Source organism: Panthera tigris, chromosome D2 (assembly GCF_018350195.1).
Source record: "Panthera tigris isolate Pti1 chromosome D2, P.tigris_Pti1_mat1.1, whole genome shotgun sequence".
Lineage (NCBI taxonomy): Eukaryota > Metazoa > Chordata > Mammalia > Carnivora > Felidae > Panthera > Panthera tigris.
In genome coordinates, this window is record NC_056670.1 from 70,527,602 (window position 1) to 70,553,988 (window position 26,387).

At 43.1% G+C, this 26,387-nt stretch overlaps 1 protein-coding gene across 10 annotated transcripts in view; it reads right to left on the reverse strand.

The window, feature by feature from the left end:
- Positions 1-26,387, reverse strand: part of ABLIM1 (actin binding LIM protein 1) — a 293,808-nt gene that overhangs the window by 35,422 nt on the left and 231,999 nt on the right. For all 10 annotated transcript variants that reach the window (XM_042960677.1, XM_015538779.2, XM_007084839.3 and 7 more), the window contains 3 exons: positions 16,600-16,687; positions 12,429-12,487; positions 404-481 (listed from right to left, as the gene is read on the reverse strand). In XM_042960677.1, coding sequence (XP_042816611.1) covers positions 404-481; positions 12,429-12,487; positions 16,600-16,687 — 225 coding nt within the window. The remainder of the gene's footprint in view (positions 1-403; positions 482-12,428; positions 12,488-16,599; positions 16,688-26,387) is intronic.

Here is a 26,387-nt window from a genome sequence, read left to right on the forward strand (position 1 = left end):
AAAACAAATCCTCCCAGATGGCTAAAAACAAGAACTGCATATTTGATAAACTAAATATTTAAATACCTTTGCGGCAGAATTTAAGAATACTCAGTATCAGCATTCTGGAAGGTATAATTAATCCCCAAGTATCTATACCCCACTTAGGCACAGCAATTTTTAAACTCCTGCATAGCACTGTTGCATTTTATGGGTCACTGACATTGATGGCCACATTCCCATATCAATTTAATTACCCGAAGGAAAATATGATTGAGAAGGCTGATCTTCAAAAATGAAAACTGGATCTCATAACAGAAATAGAAGTCATTTCCAATTAGTCTATTTTGGATTACCCCCTCCACTATCACAATCTGCTACTTTACCTGCCCCGGAAGCATCTTTTCCAGAAGCAAATACTTACATAGATAGTATGACCTGGGGAGCCAGGGATACTGGAACCTGGTCTAGAATAAATGCTTTCAGAGGAAGTCCTGGTGGGCTGTAAAATAAACGGCACCTTGTAAGATTTCACACCGTGGCTTCAGAATCAAGACTGGCCTGCATCCCTAGCATTTACTGAAAACTAAGCTGGCTAAAAAAAGATTTGTGACTATTCTGAAGAAGGGAAAATATAACCTAGAAAGACAGAAAAAGGAGAACTGGCTGTGCAATCAGCCTTGAAAATGCATTTGGGGACTTTTCTTTTTACCGTCTCTTCCTGGTCCCCTCCAGTGCCTTCTGGCTCTACCGTCAGGCGCACACATTTCCCTCCACCTCTGTTGCCACAACCCCAGCCCCAGTCACCACCTCCGCTCATCTGGACGATTCCAATGACCTTCTCTGCAGGTTTCCTGCCTTTGTTCTTGCCCTCTTCAAATCCCCTGGAGCCCAAGGGCCAGAGAACTCTTTTAAAAACAGAGTTTAGATGGTTACTACCCTGTTTTTGGCTTCAGCAACCATTTAGAATAAAGTCACAACTCCCAGGGCCTCAGGGTTTTGCTTCTGCCTTCCTCTCCCCTTTCTCACCCACTACCCACCATCACTCATGGAACATGGTGCACGTCCCTGCTTCAGGGTTCTTATCTCAGCTCTTCCCTCTGCCTGAAATGCTCTGAGCCCCAGTTTTACTGGATTTTTTTTTTCCTCCTTCAGTCTTGGCTTTAAATATCACCTCCTCAAAGAAGCCCTCCCTGATCTTTCAATCCAGAATGGTTACCCTTATCTGCTCTCAGTTCATGAATACAATTTATAATTCCCATGTTTTTTGCTGGTGGGTTGGTTGGTTTTCTGGATCATGTGTATTTTCCTTATGAACTTTAGTTACCACCTCGGACCTCACAGGATATGCCTAATGTTTCATGCAGGTAAGTAGAAGGCGTAAATATTAGTTGAGGGAATGAGCCAGAATTTGTTGTCTGTAAACACTCAGTTTGTGGATACTTGACTCACGTTAATTCCGTGACTCCAGCCTATCCCCACAGTCACTGAGTCACTGAGGTAACGTTAGTGGTTGGCCACTCAGAAAGAGAAAAGAAACCAGACTTTATAATATATGCCTTGAGGACCCTGAGAGTGAGTGGTGGTGATGGTAGTGGGCTGGAAATGTATAAAGTAGGGTTAACTGCCTCCCACCCTGCCCAGCACATTCTGGAAAGCTCTGCAAAGAAAACCCAAGGACTAGTCTTGAAAGACTTGCTGCCCTCTGTACAGATACTTCTTGGAGATGAAAATTTGCAGTTCTACATTAGAAATAGGATTTTTCCTCTTCGGTACTGTTTCTACTGATATTTGTCACCTTGAACATGAGTGTAACTGAGCCAAAAACCTCCTCTAAAAATAAGGATGTTGCATCACTATGTAATTCACGTCTGAAATAATGAGAGCAAACCCACCCGGCCAATTCAAGTCAGGCAGTGATTAGACTCTAATAGAATTCACTTGAGGGGTGTGAAGTATCATTCTCATGTCTTTGAGATACACAGGGTGGAGAGGGGTTGGAGAAATCACATTGTGCACTGGCCCACTGCTTCTGGCCCCCTCCCCCCAAACCTGCCACATACAACTACCTTCCTCCTAGACTTCAATTTTCAAATCACGTGCATATCTTGATAATGAGGAAATTCTCAATACTAAGTATACAGAGAAAGGAAGGATTCACATAACAACGCTACTCAAGAAGCCCAGTTCCTCGATCTGCTTCCCAATGAAATGTAAGGGTGACTCAACCAAAGCGTCGCCCTTCTTTAAAAAGAGAGGCCACCCCTTGATAAAGTTGAGCCAGGATGCCTCTCTGTGGGGGAACCGTTCACTACAGGTAGCCCTTCAGCTTCAAGTGGCCAGGAGCGAAGACGTGCCAACTCAATATCAGAATGAAACCTGGTAAGTAACCACCCAAGAATATTAACAGGCGCTAACGTGGGGCGTCTGCTTACTATGTGGCAGGCTCCGTGCAGGCTTGATCTCACTTCAGTCTCCTCCATAACCCCTTGAGGAAGACATCTGTTTTACAGATGAGGAAGAAGGACGCAGGCCCCAGGCTCCGCAAGTCCTCAAGTGTCCGGATATGAAGCCAGACACCCTAGAGATGGAGCCCAAGCTCTTAGCCCCTGCACTACAATCTCCCCCCTATTGGAAGGTAAATGCCGCCATTTATTCCTCATTAACACAGCTATGGGACAGATGAGAAAAAAACAGAAAAAAACTGGAGATCAACTACCGGAAGAGTCTGCCAACTGAAAATGTTTTCATTGCCATTAACGCCAGAGGAACCCTGCTGTGGCTCACCGTGTCGGGGTGCGACAGGGGAGGGTGCAGTATGGGACAGCCAGACGTCTTCAGTCTACTGGCGTTGCTATGACAAAGTATTGTTTTCATTAACAATTAGGACATTGTGTGAACAGCCAAGGAACACGCTGAGCTTTGGGGTCTCGCCCATGTCAGTCACCCTACCTCTGCCAAACATGGGTCAGGGGACACTTTCTGCCTTTCCCGTAGTGATGCACCTGGGGGTGGCTCTGAGGTCTCTTGCTCCCTCGTGTACTGCGCATACACAGAGGAATGTCGCTGGAGAGCCACGTGAACACATGCCCCGGACGGGGTCTGTAATGCTCTCTTCCGGGATGAGGAACTCCATGGAAGAGAAAGGTCCCTTGGCCGAACCAGCCTGTTTCCATTCAGGCTCTCTTGCCATTCTTCTTCACCAGATTAGAGTGTGAGCTGTGCAGGTTCCATTCAGCTGGTTCATTTGCACCATTAATATGGCGGAGCTCAAGGTTTGAAGGGTTGTCGGTCGATCTGAATTCCCGTCAAGTCCCATTTCATTCTTCGGGGTTTTCAGATCTGAACCACTTCCATCTGGCATACACCTGCCCTGGGTTCTCTGATTCTAAAATACATATTTTAGATTTTTATAGGCAGACAGTGTTCAAAATCAGTTCGGCTACTCGCCAAATCCAATGATGTTCTGGCTCTTGTGGAGAGACCAATCTTCCGTGAGTACCTTCAGACCATCTAGCACTGGGAAATGCTCAAGATGTCTCCTGGAGGTTCAGAAACTTCTCCTTGTTTCATTGCATTTACTGTTGCTGCTTTTGCTTCGTTCTGGTGTCCTAACCTTCCCGTAAACTCTATTTCCATAGGAATCCTGCTTATGGGTTGAGTTACATCCTTCTTTTCTTACAATGGCCCTTCTTCCTTCTGTTTTCCTGTCTAAAATGAAATAATGGGAGAAAACACAACTCTGTGTAGTATAGAACGGGGTGGGGGGGTGAAAAGGCTGGTTTTGGGTCAAGAAATTTGGTTCAAATCCTGGCTTCCCTACTTGTGTGACACCAGAGGAGTTTTCCTTTTTCTTTCCTTTCTCGCGTTCTCTCCATTTTTCTTTGGACTTTCTTGACCTTCAGCTTCTCATTTATAGAATGGAGGAGAGGGTACTAACGCCTAAGAGAGGGACAAAGGAATCAATAGCTATAAAGCTTCAAACACCTTGCCCAGCATACGGCAAGTACCCATTTTCAGCATTTTCCGGACATCGGACATTAGACTGGACTTCCTCAGTCTGTTCATCTCACATAGTTTAGGAGAGCACTGCCCGTTTTGCTCTTCACGATAGAATAGTCCTTTCAAATCTGAGCTACATGGACTAGATGTCTCTAGAGCTGTCTACGGCTACTGCACTTGCATACTTTCCCATCAGAACTCCGATGTGTGAAGTATGTCGGACGAACAAACTGACAAATGCCCTTCCCCTTTTCTGAGAGCTCTGTGAAGTGGCTGTACATCCTTCCGCGATGGTGACTTCCTGCTTAGGTCTCAGCTTTACCGATCAATGCCCCTTCCATGCCTGATGGCAAAGACCTTGCACAGGCCTGTCTTATCTGCCAGAACGGTTCTTGGTTTGCGGCTTCTTCAACTATGCTCAAGGCTTAAACAGCACACGTGGATTCTTGCCTGTTTTGCCACAGTTCCTAATGGCTCCTGAAGCGTACGTGCTCCACCAACGGAGGTTAGAGGTCCCTCCTTTACGAAGATAATAAGATTAGTTTTTAAAACTGAACTATTGTTTTGGGTGTTTTTACAGGGGGTCTTTTAATCTTCAATATTTGGAATTTTACATTTCAATGCTAAATGTCGCGAGTTTGAAACAGGTTGAACTTTTTAAATGAACATCTTTATTTTTAAAAGAAACCCTTTTGGGGTGCTTGTGTGGCTCAGTTAAGTGTCCGATTTTGGCTCAGGTCATGATCTCACAGTGAAGGAGTTCTAATCCCACGTCGGGCTCTGTGCTGACAGCTCGGAGCCCGGAGCCTGCTTCCGATTCTGTGTCTCCCTCTCTCTCTCTCTCTCTGCCTCTCCCCCACTTGCACTCTCAAAAATAAATAAATGTTAACAAAAGAAAAAAAAGAAACCCTTCAATTCTTTCAGCTGTATTTTGCCCCCGGATTAACCGATAAATAACTTGCTGGGCGTCTCTGACGGCCGAGACAGGTTCAAAAGGCACACAGCTATCTTCTAATAGAGCAGCCCAAATCTACTCCAATTGAAACTCATTTCACTTGAACAGCGACACCTTAACCACCACGCTTTCCCTCTCTCAAATCCCGCTGACGGTTTCTTCTTTACCTGGAACGGAACCCTCGTGTCACCGTGCTGGGCTACGGCAAAGTTTTACAAGAGGATCCCCATTTCCACAGATGATCCTTATATGCAATTATTTAACCTACGTTACTATTTCAACCTGTTCTGGTACCCAGGTTAACAACAGTGACCCAGCAATTACTAAACAATAGCCCAATGGGTCAGCAGGCTTTGTAAGCCTCTAGGAGAGTTACGAGGAACTGAAGTACTCTCTTGCCTATGCTGCTCTCCCTTGAACAGTGCCCAGGTTCACAGCATCGACCCACTGTGCGGTGGAAAATCTACGTGCAGCTTTTGACTCCTCCAAAACTTAATTACCAATAGCCCACTGTTGGGCAGGAAGCCTAACTGAGAACGTCAACAGTTGAATACGACATGTTTTGCATGTCATATGTATCACATACTATATTCATACAAGAAAGTAAGCTAAAGAAACGCAATTAAGAAAATCCCAAAGAAGAGAAAATACATTTATGGTGCTGCAGCATATTTATGCATTAAAAAAGTGTATGCGTGTGCCCATGCAGTTCAAACCTATGCTCTTCCAGAATCAGCTGTACTATAAATGAAGGTAATTTCAAATGCTTATCCTCAAAGGTACGCCCATTTCTGTCCTACAGAGGAAGGAAGCAGGATCTGTGATTAAGCTATTAGAAGCTGATGCAATTTACTTATTTTCCTTTAAGCACCTTTTCCTTCATGCCTTATGGAAAAACCCAATTTGAAAGCACAGTCGGAAAATTCGATTCTTTTTTTTTAATGCCATCTTTGGAAAAAAAAAAATGCAAGGCAAGAGTGGAGAAGGGACAGTAGCGAAAGGATTATAGACTGGCTGTGATGTCTCAAAGTATTTTTCTAATAAAATTAGGCGAATAGTTGAATCTTTATTTTGGCTACAGAAGGAAAGGAACTTCACTAAGAACCTTCTGTTGTACGTGGTTGTCTGCACTCATACTCAGCAAGCAAAGGGTCCATATGACCTACATTTATTTCCCCAGCACATGTTCAGGGACTCACTTTTGATTTCAAAATAGTTTTTCATTTTTCTCAAAAAAAAAAAAATCAACCAAGAGAAGTCTCACCAGAAGACTAGTAGTTCATTCCAATGGGGAAGAGAAAAACCCCACGGCCTTTGATCACTTATAGTAAATACACGTCTTTTGAAAACACACGTCTTTTTGTTTTCTGCATGAAATCTTTTTTAAAAGCCCTCTAACTACCTTGCAGCTGACTTTTCCTCTATGCCTTGACGTGGTCCATCTGTCCTACCATTAAAAGGCACAGTCACAAAGTGAAAATCACCCTGAAGACATCTTTTTATGTTCCCATCCGGCTCTCATCATTCTACTGACTATGAAACACTTACCAGAGCTCTGCCTGGTGAAGAAGCAGATAAATTATATTTTCCATTTACTTTCAATATGGGCCACCATAATGTCTGGTCCCTTCTCAGTCGGGGGGTGCTGGAAAAGCTCTCTGCTTCCCTGCCCTCCCCCCCCTTTCAGCAGGAGCAGGGGTGCAACGACTACCCATCTACTTTGCATTCCCCCAAAGCCATGCTCTAAGAAGGGAGAGAAACTACAGGCAACTGGCAGCCAGACGGGAAAGAGTTTATGAACGCCTAGGGGACAACTAATGATATAAGGTGACTGCCACCTTATACGAAGTGCTGCTGTGATTGACAGTACCTGCCTTGGGTTTTTGTCCCAGTTCACTAGACAAGGTGGTGATAACAGCTGCAGAAGAAGGAATACTTTTAAAATCTACATACATTGAGCGTTCACTGCTAAGTCAAGAAAGGGTGAAATTAACTCCTTTGGAGAATGGAACTTTATGTTTCAGAGGAAGCAGGAAGGACTCGTGGGCACACATTCCCTTCTCTGCAGTGTGACAAATGCCATCAGCCTTTACTATGGCCAAGAACCTCAATGTCTTTTTGTCATAAGTCATAGCCCCTAAACATACTCATGAATTATAAAAACACACCAAAAAAGAATGAAATATTCGAATAAAGTGAAAGCCTGGAACGAGGCGGTATGTTATCGTAGTGATGTTAATAAGACAAAAACCAACATTATCCCTTTGAGATATATGTACAGATTCTAATTAGCTCTTTTTAAAAAAATATACACACACGGTACATGTTTGGTATATTATAGGTTTGCAGGTGCATACGTTATGCTAGTGAATGTTAGTTTCAAAAGACAAAAATCTCATGCCCATTTTGTATGGCAGTCCGTTCATGCTTTAGTCTCCAAAGGCACATCAGAGAAGCTCCTTTTAAGAATATAGCAAATGATCCACTCCAGATTATTACAGACTGAGTCCTGGGAATATCATGTGCTTTGTCTATAATGAATTACAGCAGACATTACAAAGGTTAGTACTGAGTTTTACCTATAGACAAAATTTGCTATTCATATACAACTTTTCCAAGTAAATAAGACTGGAACATGTTTTCCTTAGGTAATTTTCTTTTCATCATTTTCTTTTGCCTATACCTCAGCATGAGGAAAGAAGGAACAATAATGAATATAACAATTCATTATTATATAAATAATGAAATGTCTTTCCTCCTATAAATTTCCTCCCGGGGCACAGGGTGCTGACTATCCTGTAGGAGTACAGTTGGTTTACCTAATAACTAAAAAGGTTTGATATTACTTGGTGAAATGAGCCGCTTGTATAAGGCATCTAAAAGATCAACATATCTGTGTGACTTGAGTTTCCAGGCTTCTTCAAAGTGCTGGTGAGCTGTTCCTCAGTGGCCAATGGGTGAAGGGAGACCTTGTCAAATGGCCTATTTCTTTGCCAGGTCCCAAGCTGTTTACAACTTTCTGTGATGGAGCTCAAGCTGACTTCATTGAGATTTATGGCTGGATAATGGGAATCAGATGTCCCTTTTGAACAGGATAGGAAGAGAGTGGTTATTAAAAACAGAGCTCTCTCTCTCTCCTCTAACTCACCACTGCTTACGATGCACCCCATCTTTAAAATTTAAGGGTCTGGAGCAAACCAAGAATTTCACACTTGATGATGGTATTTTTGTTCAAGTCGTGAAATTGCATCATTTGGCTATAGCCTTAGGCTAACAAAATAGAATCCTATTTGAGTTATAACGTATACTTTTGGGAAAAAGACCCCAAAACTGTTGAAAAAGCAACTTCCTGCCAAACAGAGGTACTATTTGCAGTGGGGGCAATCTTTGGCTGTTGTGCTAGATTCATGAGACCATAACTTCATTACGTGTGAAAACCCTGCTACTGGAGCTGAAGCTTTAAGACAGAATGAAGATCACATGACAAATGCAAGTTGGAGGCAACCCGGTATCATGGGCCAACACCACATAGCCGAGGCCTGGAATCTGCAGTTAAATCTTGCCCCCTGATGCCCGGGGAGCCTTGGGCTGACCTCCTTCTATAGATGAGGAAACTGAGGGGGTTGATGTCTAAAAGGTTTCTTTCCACTCTAAAAATATATACTTCTAACTATCTTCCAAACCATTTAATAAAAGAAGGTAAACTTTTAATAAAAGTAGACTGAGCAACACCTCTCAGCCTTAGTGCCGTTCTGGCAGGCATACACGGAGCCCAGGCTAAAATGCTCTAGTGTAACCTTGAACTGTTAGCAGAGCTAAAAACTGGGTTTCATCCGGGCAGAGAGAGGATTGTGGAAAGTTATTATAATTTCACAGCTTTCAGTGGGTTCTCAAGACCCCCAAGGAAGATATTGTGTGTGTGTGCAGGAAGCACAGTCTCCTGCCTCACTGCTCATCTGGAGGGCTGGCTGAGCTCTCGCCTTGCTTCTGCGTCGTCCTGCGGGGCATGCTGCTCTCCTTCCTACCCCCAGCGGACTTAGTCCGTGTGTAATGCTCCTCTCCTTCTGCTTTCCTGACTTTCTCTCTGATGCCCGGTGGTGTGCTGGAAAGAGCATGAGTTATGGGCTCAGAGACCCGGCTTCCAATCTCAGCTCTACCGCTGACCGGTGGTGTAACTCTGGGGAAAGTACCTAACTGTGATCAGTCTCAGCCTCTCCATCTGTAAAATGGGAGTGAGGATAGCTACTTCCCAGGGATTCTTAGGGAGAGCAAATAGAGTACATTTAAATCCTTTGGCCTCTGCAGAGTAGGTGCCTGGTCTCGTTTCCTTTCTCCACTTCCTTGCTGCTTTCTTGAGATGAACCACTCCCTACCCAAGCATTGTGTTCCCCTAGTTCCATGCTTCTGCAATCCCCCTCAGCAGCCCCACCTTTCTCATCATGTCCATCCAGGCTCCAAAATTCAACTCAAGGACCACTGTTCCCAGGGAGTGCCCCTTGGGACCCTTTCTCTCACCTGACATTCCTTGGTCTAGGTGATGTGCTTCTATACCATTTTATAAGGACGTATCTGTCTTCCCTGCTATTCACCAGCATCCGGCCCAGCACTAACTATACCTGGGTGCCTGGCAAACATTTGTTCAACGAACAAATGTGTGAACCCGGGACCCAAAGGGGAGCTTCTAATGTGCTCGCTTTAACGAAGGTGACGCTTTAGCCAGTACTCTAAATGAAAACAATAATGAGAGAAGAAAACAGCCAGAATCGGAATGTGAGATGCACTCTGTGGGGTGAGAAAAAGCATCTGCCTCTGCAGGAGCCGGAGAAGTTATGTGGGACGAGCAGCACGAGGACGGCAAGCCACAGAAGCCTGGGGCCAGGACAGCGGCTCTAAGCCTCAGCCTTAGACACAGTGCCAACCTGCAGAGACGGAGACCGTCCTGTGCGTCGAACCAGACTTTTGGGATAAAAGAAATCGGATGAAGAACGATGAATGTTTGGCGGCTGCCACAAAACATGAGAAAAGGAAAGAATGAGCAAAGAAATATCCTCCATTTAGAAACACTGCACAAAAAACAACACAACACAAAACCTTTGGGAAAACATATTTGATAATAAACATCAAGTGGCATCACTTTAGAGTTGGGGTGTGTGTGTGTGTGTGTGTGTGTGTGTGTGTATGTGTGTGTGTTGGGGGGGGCCCATGTTTAAAAGCATATTAACTGGCCTTCAAGTTACAGTCTATTTACCCACATTCTAACTTCCCATGATTTCTTTCCATTTATTTTGGCTGAGACATTTTTATATACGAAGAGTAAGAAACCAGTGGAGCCATTGACAGATGTCTTTTAGAATCTGTCATTACAAACGCCCTGTGAGTTCTTAAATACCAAGAATGTGGATTACTCAGTGGGGTGGCAGAAAGAGTCTTAAAACATTTTCATTTTGCTATGGTAACTGCACTGATGTGACACCCTGTGAAAGGCTTGGAGATCTTGGCTCAAGGTCTGTGATTTGTAGACACACCCTTAAGAGAGCACAACGTTTACTCCCTTATTCAAAAACTGATTCCCCTTTCAGCCCCAAGAGCCTCAGTCAGCAAGTACCCCACTCCGGGCACACAGGGACCTCCTCCCCTCTGGAATGCTCCATCCTTCGCACTACTGAGCTTCCCAAAGGTGAGCGAGCGGAGGGCTGGCCTGACCGCCCAAGTGGTTGAATGTTGGCTTTAGGAGAAACGTTTTGGAATTTTCTGGAAAACTTTACTAAAGGAAGAAAAACTAATAGCTCTTCTTGGCCAGAACGAGTAGAAATATTTCACTAGTTGTTTTCATAAGCTTATACAGAGAGTTCTATCAAGATGCAATCAAGAGTGTTTTTTTCTTTTTCTTTCTTTTTTTTTTTAAATATTATTTTAGCAACACTATCTGCAAACTCAAGCAATCCTTACAGAGAAAAGACACACATTCCATGTACTCTGGTCTCATTGACATTCTCCTCCTCATGTCCCAAAAGAGTTCATCAGGGATGAAGTGAAAATGATTATTCAAAAAACTGAAAATAACACTGCAGAGATAGTATAAAGTCACTAGCTACTTGGGTGGTTTCTGGGCAGCAGCCCCAAGCTATGCTATGAATTTTACATTCTTATGATAAAAGTGACAATAACTATCTTTCACGGTCCAGGATTTTATAAAGATAACCCATTTCCAAAGCATCCATGGTTCCTCCAAACTCGCAGACTCTGGTGCCCAACATGGGTGACCATTCCAGCGGGCATCAGCCTGGTGGATGCACTTGAGGGTTACACGCACGTGTTCAAGCTGGAGTTGTTTTGTAGAAACAGAGACCAAAGCCATCCTGGTATTGGTGGACAAATTCCTTTTCAGTTTGTCTGGTTTTTACTCAGTTATTCTGAGAAAAGGTGGGTTGTTTTTTTTTTGTTTTTTTTTTTTGTTCTCCTCCATAAAGGTATGATGCTGATGGGATTACAATACACAGCTGCTGATGCCTACTAATGGCAATTCGAGAAGACGTGACACCACACGCTACAGTTTGGCTTCCAAAAGCAATTCAGACCATTATTTTCCCTGAGATGCCAAGTGTAGCAGAAACTAGTTTTTCCAAGGGTTGGCCAAACCAGGAGGCCGTGGACTGGGATCCAGTGTGATTATTACTCAGGGAATATTTCACAGTCCAGGGGAAAAACTAGGGGCCTCCGAGCAGGATACAGACAATGATGATGCCTTACACGTGTGCACAGCTCTTTGCTTCTGAAGCAGATAAAATAGTGTCACCTAGAGGTGTTGTCAGGCTTGAGCAAGGCCGGGGAAAAGGTTCTAGAAGGGAGAGATGAAGAGGGTCTACCCTTTTGCCCGTGTGCTTGGTGTTCAGGGATAGTTACTAAACCATTCTGATGTCCCCTAAGAGTTAAGTTACAAGACCATCCAGGATGCTTATTCACACTGACCCTTCTGGGCTCATCATTATTTCCCCAAAGGTTTTATCCGACAAGCCGTCAGCTTCTGGAGACAGAGGCCCTTCGGTGAATTTGGATTTAAGAGGTCAGTAAAATGCACCAGGAGCTAAGCACGGATGCAGAATTTGGGTTGAGGTGGTACATTATGGACCGAAGTACAAAAAAGTCTGGTGAGGTCACCAGATGTTGGGCCTAGAACTGGATGAATCATTTTTTCACGTGCGTATGGTTTGATTTTTCCCTTGAATGCTTTCCTACGAACCGGACTAGTGAGGCTAGGCTTACTTTCTCCAACACGAGCGTTTGGAATAAAAACCACAATCGATTTAACAAAGGAGGGAAGGGAACTTCCTTCTCTGGCTAAATGGTCTTTCAGCTTGGTTTGTTAATGAGAGAAAAAAAAAAAAAATCATGAGAAAGTAATTTCCCCCAAATTCCAGCCCTGAAAACTAGTGACTGTGACACAGACGGCCAATAAATGCAGCTGGCATTACAGCTCTAATTGTCTCCTTACCCGCAGCTTTTCCTCCGTCTTGGTAGATTGCTTACAGTCGGGATGCCAAACGGTGGAACCTGGAAAGACACAGTGCCCCGCAAAGAGTTAAGGGAAATGGAAAGAAGCCATAGTCATATTAGATAGAACTTCAGAGAATGGTTCAGATCCTTCTCTCCCTAACACAGGGGAGTGTTAAAACCCTGTGCCCAAGTGAATTATGACAACTCCAACCTCCAGGTGAGTTTTCCTCATCCAGTCTGAGCTTGCTCTATAAAGGTCGTAATTCTAGACCACAGAGACCACTACCTGGGCACAAGTGTTTTGATGTAAGAGATGTTTAGTTCTTGACTGAGTGCTGTTCTTGTTTTGGGCCATACTATTATCCTTTAAAAGTCATGTCTGGGGGCGTCTGGGTGGCTCAGTCGGTTAAGCGTCCGACTTCGGCTCAGGTCACGATCTCGCAGTATGTGAGTTCGAGCCCCGCGTCGGGCTCTGTGCTGACTGCTCAGAGCCTGGAGCCTGTTTCCGATTCTGTGTCTCCCTCTCTCTCTGACCCTCCCCCGTTCATGCTCTGTCTCTCTCCGTCTCAAAAATAAATAAACGTTAGAAAAAAAAATTAAAAAAAAAAAAATAAAAGTCATGTCTGTGTGCTTACTATAAGCTGTGTTGAATTTAAGTCTAAGTAATAAGCCATGCTTCTAGAACATCCAAACAACCGAGCAATTTAGAGGGGAATAAAGTCAAACCATATCCAGAAGCAAAACTCACTGAATTTTTTGTTGATCCAATTATACATAGTCATCTACAAAGATAGGGAAAATCAAGCCAACTAGTAGAAAGGTTGAAAGTTATGGTACAAATGCAGAAGTTTCCTTTAACTTTTAACCCTTTAACTAACCAAAAAAAGCCTTCGCTCTGAAATGAGTGGAAATACTACCTGTCATTTTCTGTTTCGGTGTCAATGCCTCATGTTCACAGAGTACGAAGCTCTTCCATGGATGGTACGAGTATCACAGAACTAAGCAAAACACTTATATCCAATAGAAAACTCTAGTAAGAATCCACGCCCGCCTACATGATTTTGTATACCTAGATATATATGTCATTTATCTGGTTGTGGCAAAGACCTGTATGTAAATCCTGTGTTTACACAAGGCTACAGGCAGATATGAAGGAGCACTTAAAAAGACTTGAGCAGGGGTGCCTGGGTGGCTCAGTCGGTTGAGCGTCCAACTTCGGCTCAGGTCACGATCTCACAGTTTGTGGGTTCAAGCCCCGCATCAGGCTCTGTGCTGACTGCTTGCTCAGAGCCTGGAGCCTGCTTCAGATTCTGTCTCCTTCGCTCTCCGCCCCTCTCCCACTCACACTTTGTCTCACTCTGTTTCTCAAAAATAAATAAAATGTAAAAAAAAAAAAAATTAAAAAAAATAAATAAAAAGACTTGAGCAAATAAAGTTACTAAGGTGACAGCAGCGAGTAAATGATATGAATCTGTTCAGTCTTGGTATGAATATTAGACTTCCCACATTTTACCGTTAAATCTTTCTCTCTTCAAGCAACAAACTGTGTGTCCTCAAAAAGTCACTAAAGTACCTCTTGAGTCATTTTATTTTTTATTTTTTTTATTTTTTTTTAATTTAAAAAAAAATTTTTTTTAATTTATTATTATTTTTTTTAAATTTATTTTTGGGACAGAGAGAGACAGAGCATGAACGGGGGAGGGGCAGAGAGAGAGGGAGACACAGAATCGGAAACAGGCTCCAGGTTCCGAGCCATCAGCCCAGAGCCTGACGCGGGGCTCGAACTCACGGACCGCGAGATTGTGACCTGGCTGAAGTCAGACGCTTAACCGACTGCGCCACCCAGGCGCCCCTCTTGAGTCATTTTATACCACTGAGCTAAAATAGCTAAAATAATATTAATGACAAGGATAATACCCTTTATTATCAGAGGACTACTTTAATCCCTCTTTAACAATCATTTCTATCTTGCTTTATTTATCCAGAGCCAAAAAATAAACACTAAAATAAAATAAAATAAAATAAAAAGAAGAAAACGAAACAAGCCAGATTCATAGTCCCGTCAGCATTAACATTTACTCGGAGGCTGGCCACAAAGCGCAGGAAAGCCGCCCAGTGTGGAGAGCTAAGGGGCAGGGGTGGGCTCCTGGACAGCTTTCGCTGTGAAGGTTCTACCAAGCGGGAGTTGTTGGCCAGAACACTGGGTTTGCACACAGCGTCACGTTGTTCTCCAGGGGTCAGACACACAAGGAATGTGACTCAGGGAGAGTATGAGATACTGAGGAAGACGAACTACTCATTCGCCAAGGACGCGTCGAGAGGGCAGGCAAAGAGCGCCGGAGCCCAGCTCCAGAAGATGTTCAGGACGACCGCTGGAGTTCTGAACACAGCCCATCTGGACGGGTAGTTGTTTATTTGTAGCACGAACGTGCTGTATTTGTGCACAGCTTGAACCCACTCCCTATTCAGGTTCCAGAACCATGTGCACGTGCAGAGCTGTGCCCAGAGTCTTTCAGTCTTCAGGGTCTCGCGGACACGGGGTTGACACGCACTCGGTGTCTTTGTTTTTGCGGGCTGCAATCGACACACTAAAATCTAAAACAAAGCCTGGACACCAAATGGAGAATAAATCTGCTCCATGCTGAAAATGCAAAGCGACACCTGCCTATTGCTACACAGATTCACAGCCTGCCCCCGGGGAAATGTGTCATATAAAGTCCACATGAGACCAGGGATTTGAGAGCTTGTCACTTGCCTTCATCGGGCCCTTTAAAATTCAGTGGCTTCTTAAATCAAGATTTTCCAGAGTGATCATTAAAACGAAGGGATGTTTGGGTTGTCCAGTTCTCCTACCGTGAGCACTTTTTAGAGGACGGTAGCTAAGGCTTTGCTTTAATACTCAAGAATCTTTTCTGTAGACTTTTCTTAGTTGTATAAGAACAAGACAGAGAGCAAAGCAAACCATTCATTAAAAATACACATAATGTTACGTGCAGAGAAACAAAGAAATGAATGTGAAGGCAGATGAGACCCAGTAATTACCAAACCGAATGAGTACCAGCTCTCATGGTTCTTGCTAATTTTACTGATAAGCCCTTGTCTATTTAATGGCTCTTTTTCCAGCTAAAAATAGAAAAATGTTTGTGCAGATGGTGCCGTTTGACTGGAAGAGAATCCTTCCCTAAGCTTCTCTCTGAGAAGTTTCAGCATTTTAGGGGAGATAAAAACTAGTCATGGTTGAACACTGGCAATGTTTCTCAAAATGATTTTCGATGAAAAAAAACATCTAATGGCCCTCTGGTAATACATATTTCTTCGCCACCAGAAATCTCTCCGTTTCTCTTTCAGGGACTCTGGGTATGTTCTCTCTCCTTCTTTTGCCGTCTCTCTTTCTTTCAGGATGAGAGCTATGCTATCTTAATGGGATGAAATACTTCTGTGATGCAATTCACCAAATATTAGGGTTTTCTTCTTCCCGAAAGCGTGCATAAGAAAGAGCCGCCTGGAGGGGCGCCTGGGTGGCTCAGTCGGTTGAGCGGCCGACTTCGGCTCAGGTCACGATCTCGCGGTCCGCGAGTTCGAGCCCCGCGTCGGGCTCTGGGCTGATGGCTCAGAGCCTGGAGCCTGCTTCCGATTCTGTGTCTCCCTCTCTCTCTGCCCCTCCCCCGTTCATGCTGTGTCTCTCTCTGTCTCAAAAATAAATAAACGTTAAAAAAAATTAAAAAAAAAAAAGAAAGAGCCGCCTGGAGCTTGCAAAAAAAAAATAAAATCCTTCTCGCAGGGCAGTGAAAGAAGCAAAGACCAAGTAGCATCCAGAAATGCTTTCTTTTTGCCTTTTTTCCCAAGCCTATTCCTGGGGGGGAGGGCTGGAAGGAGGTGTCGCTGATTTTCATCCTTGCCTCACCTCCACGGCACCAAACATCAAGTCCTATTTGTTCATTCCAGAAGCATCACATTCCTTTGTTCAACAGACTCAGGGGCTCACTGCCAGCATGCCCACTGCTTGGCTGATGAATACTAATTGCTGAGGTAACTTTTGGCCACGTTCATTTTGGATCTGGGGAGCCTTGCGGCTAACGAAAGGCCTCCTTCTCTGAAAACGAGCAGACAGAGCAAGGTTTTCTTTCCTCCGGTGGGGAGAACTTACTGGCTTCTCAAGCCCATCTTACCTTGAAGATACATTTCCTCTCCTTCTGTGAACATCTGGTTGCACCTGCTGCATCGTGCACAGCTGGGGTGGTAATGTTTGTCACCTGCCTGCAAGAGAAGAGGTAGGGGCTCTTAGTTTATACCTTATCACAGCTCTCAGCCTCTTTTCTGGACTCGGGGATTTGGAGGAAAAAAAGAAACAGCTGAGGTGGGAAAAGTAAGTGCCCAGTTGACCAACGCCTCCTACATCAACAGCCCTGGAAGCTGAGGCCGCCCCATTAGAACGGGAAGGGGCTCACAGACCAGCTACTTGTGCCTGGATGATGGGGCAGCTTTGCTTCTCGGGGTTTCTGGAGCCCGTTTGTCCCCTGGCCTGGGTACTCATGGATGGTTGCCAGTGACTCACCATGTGCCTGTGATAAGCCCACTCCATCTCCAAAAAACCCTACCCCCACAAAACAACACCCAAATGGATGCGAAGACTAATATTGGTTTGTACTAAAGCAATAAAAAGACAGGATTCTCATATTTAGCAGGTTTTTTGCTTCCTTAGCTAAACTGTCTAAAAATAATAAAATCTAGCTTGCATCAAGAGGAGAAAAACCATGGTAAGAGGCATCATCCACAACTTTTACCTCGGAAGGACCCCAAAGTCTCTTCTGTGTTGCTTATAACGATCTTTTATCAAAGTCGTACATTAAGTGTTTTCTGAAGAAGGCACTTTACTGAGGTTGGCCCTGCATTATTCATGAGCATTTCACATTCCTAAATATGACAGATGCCAGCACAGCAGGTGTTGACTTCCCCAAAGCAAAATGTCACTGGACACAGGGACAATTCTCCAGACAGGTGCCAAGTCACATTAGAGTCACGCTCCAAATGCATGCCTGGCAAAATGGAATCTTTTTTATCACTTAGCAAAAAATCCTTACCACCTAAAAGTCACCAAAGGTACTCTGCGATGAAACCATTTTCTCAACCAACCGTGCAACACTTCTTTCGCATGGGCCACATGCAAGGCAGGGCTGAGAGCACAGAGTCAGAAGTGGCTGCACCCTGCGCCTGCATGAAATCTCAACAGGAAACCAGAGGTCAGGTAGTGATTCCTTTCTCACACCCTCCGGTAGAAACTGCAAAAGCCACTTAGCAACCAGAGCGTGAGATGCTGGTTGGTTGCTTAAGACAATCAAGTGGAAAAAAAAAAAGGAAGTTATTTCAAAATAGAAGCCAGGAATGAAATCTAGCCAATGGTGCCCAGTCAGAAAATTCTAGAAGAGGCATTCTTGTTTTGGTTCACACTTACTTACTTACTTACTTATTTATTTTTCCCTCAGGGGATGAAGGAAGCATAGGAAATGTCACACAAAGTAGCTCCTTCCCTTAGACCATCCAGGGTCAAATGTGAGTGAAAGAAGGCACCTTGACAGGAATCTTGGGTGGTCTCCAGCGAAAAGCACACTCCTCAGTAAGCTGGGAGTGGGAAGAAAGTTCTCCAAACTGATATGGTGTATCTATCCTATTTAGTGGTACAACATTAGCTGGATTCTCAACAAAGATAACACCAAGACAATGACTTACACTTTCACCAAAGGTTTTCTACCTTGGTCTAGTCCTAGCCAACGTGATAAGAGACGTATAAAGATTACTAATGAAAGAGTTCCAAGAGCTAGATTAAAAATTAACACAGAAAACCCAATAGCTTTCCTACTGACTAGCAATACAAATTCGGTCAGCATAATGGGAAAATGGGACTCCGTTTCTAAATCACAACAAACAAAGCCTTCAACGTGAGACTGATATAAAGAAAATGGTAGAACCTAGTTGACGGACATAAAAGGTGAAAAAACATGCAATATTTCTGGATGAGAAAACCAAATATTTAAAGATGTCAATTTATCTAAAATTATCTAAAATAAATCTATTATTGCAATGCATTCCCAATTAAAATGATCACAGGGGTTTTGTCTATAGACAAGCTGATTCTGTAAGTTCATATGGAAAAAAAATACACAAATATACAGACATTTTTTGAAAGACAGAGCATCAATAAAGATTTTCCCTTCCTGACACAAAAAGTTATTCTTAAAAAAAGTTTTTTTAATGTTTGTTTGTTTTTGAGAGGGGGCCGGGCAGAGAGAGAGGGAGACACAGAATCCGAGGTAGGCTCCAGGCTCTGAGCTGTCAGCACAGAGCCCAACACTGGGCTCAAACTCATAGACCGTGAGTTGAAACCTGAGCTAAAGTCGGATGCTTAACTGACGGAGCCACCCAGGTGCCCCATGAAAAGTATTCTAAAGGCGCAAATAATTAAAGTGCTTCAATGTTGGTACAGGAATATAAAATAAATTGGTGAAACAGATAAGTCACAGGAACCCATTGCACACTATACACAAGAGAATTTAGTCTGTGATTATGGTGGCATTTCCAATGAGTTACAGAATGGATTATTCCATCAATGGTGAGAACAATGGACTCTCCATGTAAAGAAAGGTAAATCTAGATTCCTGACTCATAACTTATCCAAAAAAGAATTCTAGAGAGTTACAGAGCTAAACAGAAACAAAAATGTAGAAATCTTAGAAGGATATATAGGAGATAATTTAGGAAACTTGGGGTAGGAATGCCTTCCTGAACAAGGCAAAATCTAGAAACACAATAAACACAAATAATGACAGTGCACACACAGGAAAATGTCTAGACATAAAGTTAAAAGAGAAGTAACAGGGAAAAAATACTTGGCACACATTTCAGATACAAGCTTATTACCCATAATATATAAATAGTGTCTCTAATAAAATTAAGTGGCAATAAGGGCAAAAGGCAATTTCCAGAAGACATGTAGATGACCCCTCAAATAAAAATTAGCTCAGCTCCACCAGGAATCAGGGAAACACAATTTAGAAAAAAAAAATATTTTTCTTCACCAAACTGGCAAGGACAAAAAGACTAATGTCAGGAAATAGGCTTCTCACACACTGTCGGTGAGCAAATTCTTTTTGGAAGGAAACTCTGGCAATATTTATTAACATTTAATATGCACAAACTCTCTGACACACAATTCCATTTCTAGGAAGCCATCCTACAGAAATTCTCATACCTGTGCTTAAAGGTGTTTGTATCGACGGTCTTCAGTATTATTTACAACAGGAAAGAACAAAGAAACAGAAAGCAACCTAAATCAGAAAGTAGTCAGACAAAACATTCAATCCTACGTAGCCATTAAAAGAATGAAATAAACTTACATGGAAAGAGTTCAAAACTAACGTTACCAAGGGAAAAAATCATGCAGAAAAGGAATGCCTATAATGTAGATGCATAAAGCCCTAGTTGAAAGTGTGGAGACGCTGGGGTAGGTGGGACTGGATTCAAATCCAGTTTTGGCACTGTGGGGTCTTGTGAAGGTTGCAGCCTCTCTAACCATACAGCACCACACTGCTAGAACTACCTCGGAGTGATGTTGCGAGGGTGAGCGATGATGTAGTATTTTGAAAATGGTGTGGCACGCTATCATAATAAATCATAGAAACAACAGCAGTAATCCTCAGCACAGAGGTGGTCTCAGGGCCATTCACAAAAAGGCTTCTTAGTGCAGTTTGGGATGCTGGTAAAAGGCCTTCTCGGTGCCTGTTCTTGCCCAAGGACAAGCACAGAAGAGTAATGGTGCCACCTGAGCTGTCACACAAGGTGGATGGAAGATATGCCAAGGCCCCATGTGCCAGGCTGTGGTCTATGAATTATCGGCAGAAAGCACTGCTAAGAAACAATACTATCGTAATGCCAGGGACATTGGTCTTGACTCATGTACCTGCTTCGTCTCCCAATGCTGAACATGTCAAGTAATGCGGTCGGCCAGACTCAAGGGCCATTTCACAGCCATTTAAAAGTCTGTTTTTGCAGCAGTGCATCCTAGGGGACCACGGGGCCAGAGGCTCAAGGCCAAGGGAGCCTCTGCTTTGCATGTGTGAGCCACCTCTTCTCTTTCATTTCTTCTTATACCGGCACCATGACGGTTCACAGTCAAGCCCTGCGCACAGGGCCAGGAAAAGGATCAGAGCTGAACAAAGACGCGGGCTCATATGCAAACTAACTCCCCAAACGGACACAGTTGAATCAAAATCGTTTACACTGCTGTCGTTTGTAGAAGAAGGAAAAGTATATCGGATCATGAGTAAAATGGAAGGGTATATAGTGCCTACGTTAGAACAGATAGTAAACGTACGATTCATTGTGGAGAGGCGGCTATTGATCAAGTTTTACAGCACAGTGTGGGCTTTGTTATGACAGGTGACTTCCTAAGTGACAGTTAACCAGGTACCTGGCCCCAAGCGCACACCCTGCAACTCTAGCTGTGCCTGAGCCTGTGGGACCAGATGTGCCGTGGGGCTCACCAGAGCTCTGCAATCACTGTTCTCCGCCCGTCTGTGTATCCCGCTGTGTAAAAACACTTATAACCTATTTTCTTCTTTTTCACATATTCAAAGTGCACATGTTAAGCATCTACATTCTGGCTGGCATTAAACTCTCTAGAAAATAGACAACTTGCTTATGTAGCTGAGTTTTATAAAGCACCTGCCTGCACATTCAAAGTGCAAAAAACTCCTTTGCCTTTCATAGTGCTGATTATGTCAGATTTCTGTGGTAATTATTACTATTTGGTTAATCTCTAAATTGGAGTAGGAACTTTAGCATACAGACTAGAATACCATCTGGAGTAATACTATCTACTATAAGGCAGGATTTAGCTTAAGGCACCACGCTTTTGATAAAATCCATCGTCTAGCAGAGCAGATAGTTCTGAACTCCTTGTGGATGAGGGGGTCCCCCGGGAAAGGGTTACCATGTTTGGAATCAAGAGAATGGGTGTCATTCTTTAATGTGTTACCCACAAGACCTCAATGATGCCACTACATACCCTCTCCAAGCCCCAGGCCCCTCATCTGTAAAAAGTGAAGGGTTGAACTGAACAATTTCAAGTCCCATGCAGCCATAAAATTCGGTGATTCTGTGTAAAACCCCATAGCTCTACGAGCTCACACAACAGTGTTAACAGAAAAACGATTTGGGTAGAGAGAGGAAATTCTTGATGGTAGGGAATGGAGTTTAAGCAATGACTCCATAGTGCCTTATACCCAGGAGGATTTCTGGATGCCCTACGCCCTGTGCTGACTGTAACAGCCCTCTGGGAGTGGCGAAAGAGAACTGTAATTACAGAACCCATCCTTGGACAGATAATCTGCTTGCCTGATAATCTGCTTAGCTCCTGGATGACCAACTGTCCTTTTTAGTTTTTCTTTACCCTCTTTCCCTCAGAGTGCCCTACTCCCGACACGAGCCTAGGCGATGTGAATGATGGCTCTTGAAGTCAACCTTCAGCCATTTATAACTTATGCCCTACCTTCTTCCAAAAAGGACTTGCAGATTCTTATCAGAGAAGGTCATGATCTGTGAACAACTGGACAAAAACCTTAGAGGAAAAGAAAATATCAAGGCTCCACACTCAGACAAACCTACTGTGATCTGAGTTTCTCACTAGATGAAGACAAAAGGGAAAATGAACCACAAAAGTCTCACTGTGTGAAAAAAATGGCCACATACAACTGTGACTAGAGAGGTGAGGTTTCCTATTCTAAATAAACGAACAGTCATTGTAGGCTGAACTGCCATAGGGTCTTACTCTGTGCAAGGCATTGCATCAAGGACTTTAAGTGACTGGTCTCACTACACTCCCATGATGTAGGTGTTATTTTATTGTCTTATACCAGTAAGCAAAGAAACTAACGCTCAAAGTGGACAATGTCCAACACTCAAAGTCCCTAAAGTAGAGCTCGGCTTTGTGTCCAGGCCTCCCCTCTAAAAGCACCAAGAAAATTCTTATGGAGGACCCTGGCTCTGGAATGGAAAATCATCTTCCACACTAATTTTGCCAATGGTTGGAAACATTCAGGTAGTTTCTTATATAGACCCCTGAGAAAAACCAGTGGTGTGGTACTGAAAGATAATTGAATATAGTCATTTCCCTATGGGGAAGTTAAACTATCAAGGTCTAGGTTGCCGTTTCTTCTTAAAGATCTAACTTGATTTACAGATGATTTGCTTAGAATACCCAAAGGAATAAACAAATTGCTTTTCTGTCCCCAAGACTCTTGCAAATACAGCTCTGATTGACAGTGACTTTAGATGAAGGACATATAAACACGTGAGGTAAGTATGTTGGCCTAGATCAGGAGTTTTCTAATGGCACTGTGCATAAGCAACATCCAAGATTCTTTTAAAAATGGGTTCAATGGTTTTAAGGCAGGGGATTTAAGAAATCACCTTCTTTTTTTTTTTTTTTTTTTTATAAGCACTGAAATGAGTATACAAATCATCAAGAACTCAGGAAACACCAGTCTGGGTGGTCCCCAAACCCTAAACCTGATGGTAGATGAAGAAGCCAAAGGTGTAACAAGGATTTATTGCTTACATGGCAGGTGCATGGGTGGGGAGGGAGAGGCAGAAGCACGCAAGTTCCGTGTTTTACTCCTGCAGAAGGGCAGTGTGGGGGCTGACTCAGCCGTCTTTAAGTTTGCTGGTTTTTTCTCTTGAAATGGGAGAGGTTTCCAATGTGACTGGACTGGCTTGATCTCCAAGTTGAACACTCACCTGTTCCAGGAGGGTGTTTCCCATAATGCAGCACCCCGAACAGGCAGGACAATGAGGGTGTGCCCTGGCCCAAATTTTGTATCCTGGGCAAAGGTGAACAAATCAGTTTGCCCAGGCAGCTTTCCCAAAGCCCGGAGGGTTCTACACAAGTCTGTGCAAAGCCAACCTGCACAGATGAGAACATCCTGCAGCCAGACGGCCTTAGCCACCCAACTGTGTCAGAGGGAGGGGTCACAGCTCATCTACTCCAGTGAAGATGCACAAAACAGAGCGGAGACAAATACACCACCGCCTCCCAATGATCTGGTTCCCTTTGACCAGCTGCTCAAAATATAAAAGAACGCCAACTCCCTTCTTTTAATGAGGGGTAAAGAATGAAAAAAGTGGCAACATCTCAGTGTAAATGCATATTGGATTTTTTGGAGATGGTTAGTGCTTTCTCATCTCCTTCCAGGGAATCAAGTGTAAAAACTTTAAAGCAGTCTTTACAATTTAACAGTGCTAGATACATGTTATCTGTAAATGTGCGCATTCCCACGGGACATAACCAGTCTCTTTAAATGACCTATAGGTTCAGTGCAATCTCTACAAAATCCAAGCCGGATTATTTGTAGAGATTGAAAAGCTGACCTACGATTTATGTGGCAATGCAGAGGACCCAAGAGAGTAAAAAAAAAAAAATTTAAAAGAATAAGATAAAGTCAGAAGACTTAAACTATATGATTTCAAAAGTTACTATAAAGCTAGAAGTTATCAAGATAGCATGGACTGGTATTGGGATAGACTTATAGGTCAACAGAATAGAAGAGAGAATTCCAAAATAAATTGCCACATTCATGGTTAATTAATTTTAAGTAAAGTGCCAAGGCAATTTGATGGGGAAGGTGTAGTCTTTCCAAAAAATGATGAGGGGACAATTCGATCTATATATTCAAGCAAACCCTACCTCACACCATAAACAAAAAATTAACTTAAAATGAATCACAGACCTAAATATACAAGCTAAAAAAACTATAATGCTTCTAGACAAAAACATCAAAGAAGAATTTTGTGACCTTGGTTTAATATTTCTTAGTCTACAAAAACATAATTCATAAAAGAAAAAGATTGATAAGCTGAATGTCATCAAGATTAAAATCTTTTTCTCTTCAAAAGGTATCATTATACCTCTGAGTCACAGATTGGAAGACATCGCTGCAAATCGCATTTCTAAAAAAAAGACTGGTATCTAGAATATACAAAGAACGATGACAATGCAAAATAAGTGGCCAAGCAACTCAATTGAAGGAAATGGGCAAAGATTTAAATAAACACTTCACAAAAGGAGATATATGCATGCTGAATAAGCACATACACACTGGTTACAATGGCTATAATTAAAAAGACTGACCATACCAAGTGCTGAGGAGGATGTGGGGAAAGTGATACACTCATCCACTGCTGATGAGAATGTAAAATGGTACAGCTAGTTTGGAAACTTCTGGAAGTTTCTCAAAAGGTTGAACATAAATATACCTTGCGACCCAGCATACCACTAGGTTTTAAACTAAGAGAAATGATAACATAGGTCCACACAAAGGCTTCTGTGCAAAAGTTCACAGCAGGGTTATTCCTAATAACCCCAAATTGGAAACAATCCAAATGGCTCTCAGCTGGTGAACAAACAAAATGTGGAGTAATGGAACACTGCAAAGCTATTGTTCTTATTGAAAGGAACAAACTATCGATCTATGCAACAAACAGATGAACCTCAATGACATTATGTGACATGAAAGGAGCCAGACCCAAAGGACTATGGATTGTATGGTTCCATTTATGTGAAGTTTCTAGGAACGGCAAGATGAAGGCAATATAAAGTAGGTGAGTGGTTGCTGGAAATGGGATTGGGGTAGGACGGGAGTAGGATGGACTGCAGATGAGCAGTCGAGATGGGGTGACTGAAAAGTCCTAATATTGCATTATAGTGATAGCTGTACAACGGTATATGTGTAATAAAAATAATCAGACCACACACTTACAATGAGTGAATTTTGTGGTATGTAAATTATTCCTTGATAAAGAGACATGCCAATAGAAATAAAGAAGGGAAGGGAAGGGAAGGGAAGGGAAGGGAAGGGAAGGGAAGGGAAGGGAAGGGAAGGGAAGGGAAGGGAAGGGAAGAAGGAAAACAGTGAACAGTGGAGTGGGGGGCAAGGGACCTGACTGGGAAGATAGGAGGAATTGTTCTACTCACTGTCTGCAATGACACATGCCTTCGTTCCTTTTGGGGTGGGGGTGGGGAGTTCAGATTCTTCTGGAGAGTTGTTGAAAGGAATGGATTCTTTCTCCAGAATCAAATGTGCCTTTATATACAGAAAGCTAGATATGCATACATAATATTGCATTGTTAGCAATTATCTGAAGATTTGAATGTTTACAAAGGGCTTACAAAAAAGTAGTTCACTAATCTAATTATTATTTCTCTGTCTTCAGAAGAAGTACCATTCGTCTCGTATAAGAAGAGAAAGCAGACTACAGACAGATGAAGTAATTTCCCCAGAACCACATGAGAAGTAGAAATGAAAACCTGGGTGATTCACCTTAGCGTAGCTCCTGGGACTCTCCCGGGTTGGCTCTTTGGCTGTGTGCTTTCACACACAATATCTAATTGGATTCTTTTCTGACCCTTTGAAATAGACGACATCATTCTTTTTGTTTTATGCTGGTTAAACAGGCTCAGAGGACAGATGATGTGCTGCACCAAGGTCACACAGCTAAGTGTCAGAACTGGGAAATATCCCAGATCTTAGGATACAAATTCGACTCTCTTGGATCAATACCATCACAACACCTACGTTGTTTCTTTTTCAGAAATCTTAGGCAACTAGAAAAGTGATTCCTGTATGATGCAAAAAGATGGTTAAGATGAGTGGTAAGAGACACCTTACTAACATAACATCTATCTTGGCTATTTTGCCAAACCGAAGGCAGAGCAAATAACTACGTTGACGACAAAACGCAAATCTGAAACTAATCAAGGGAGTGTCTACATTTGAACCTCACCTCTCCCTGATGTTCCCACGGCTCTGTGCTTCCACTGTCAGACGTATTTAATTTTGCCACTAGTTATTATGGCTGGACTGTCTGCCCCACCCCACTGTGCAACACGGAAGGGAAAGAGATGGGC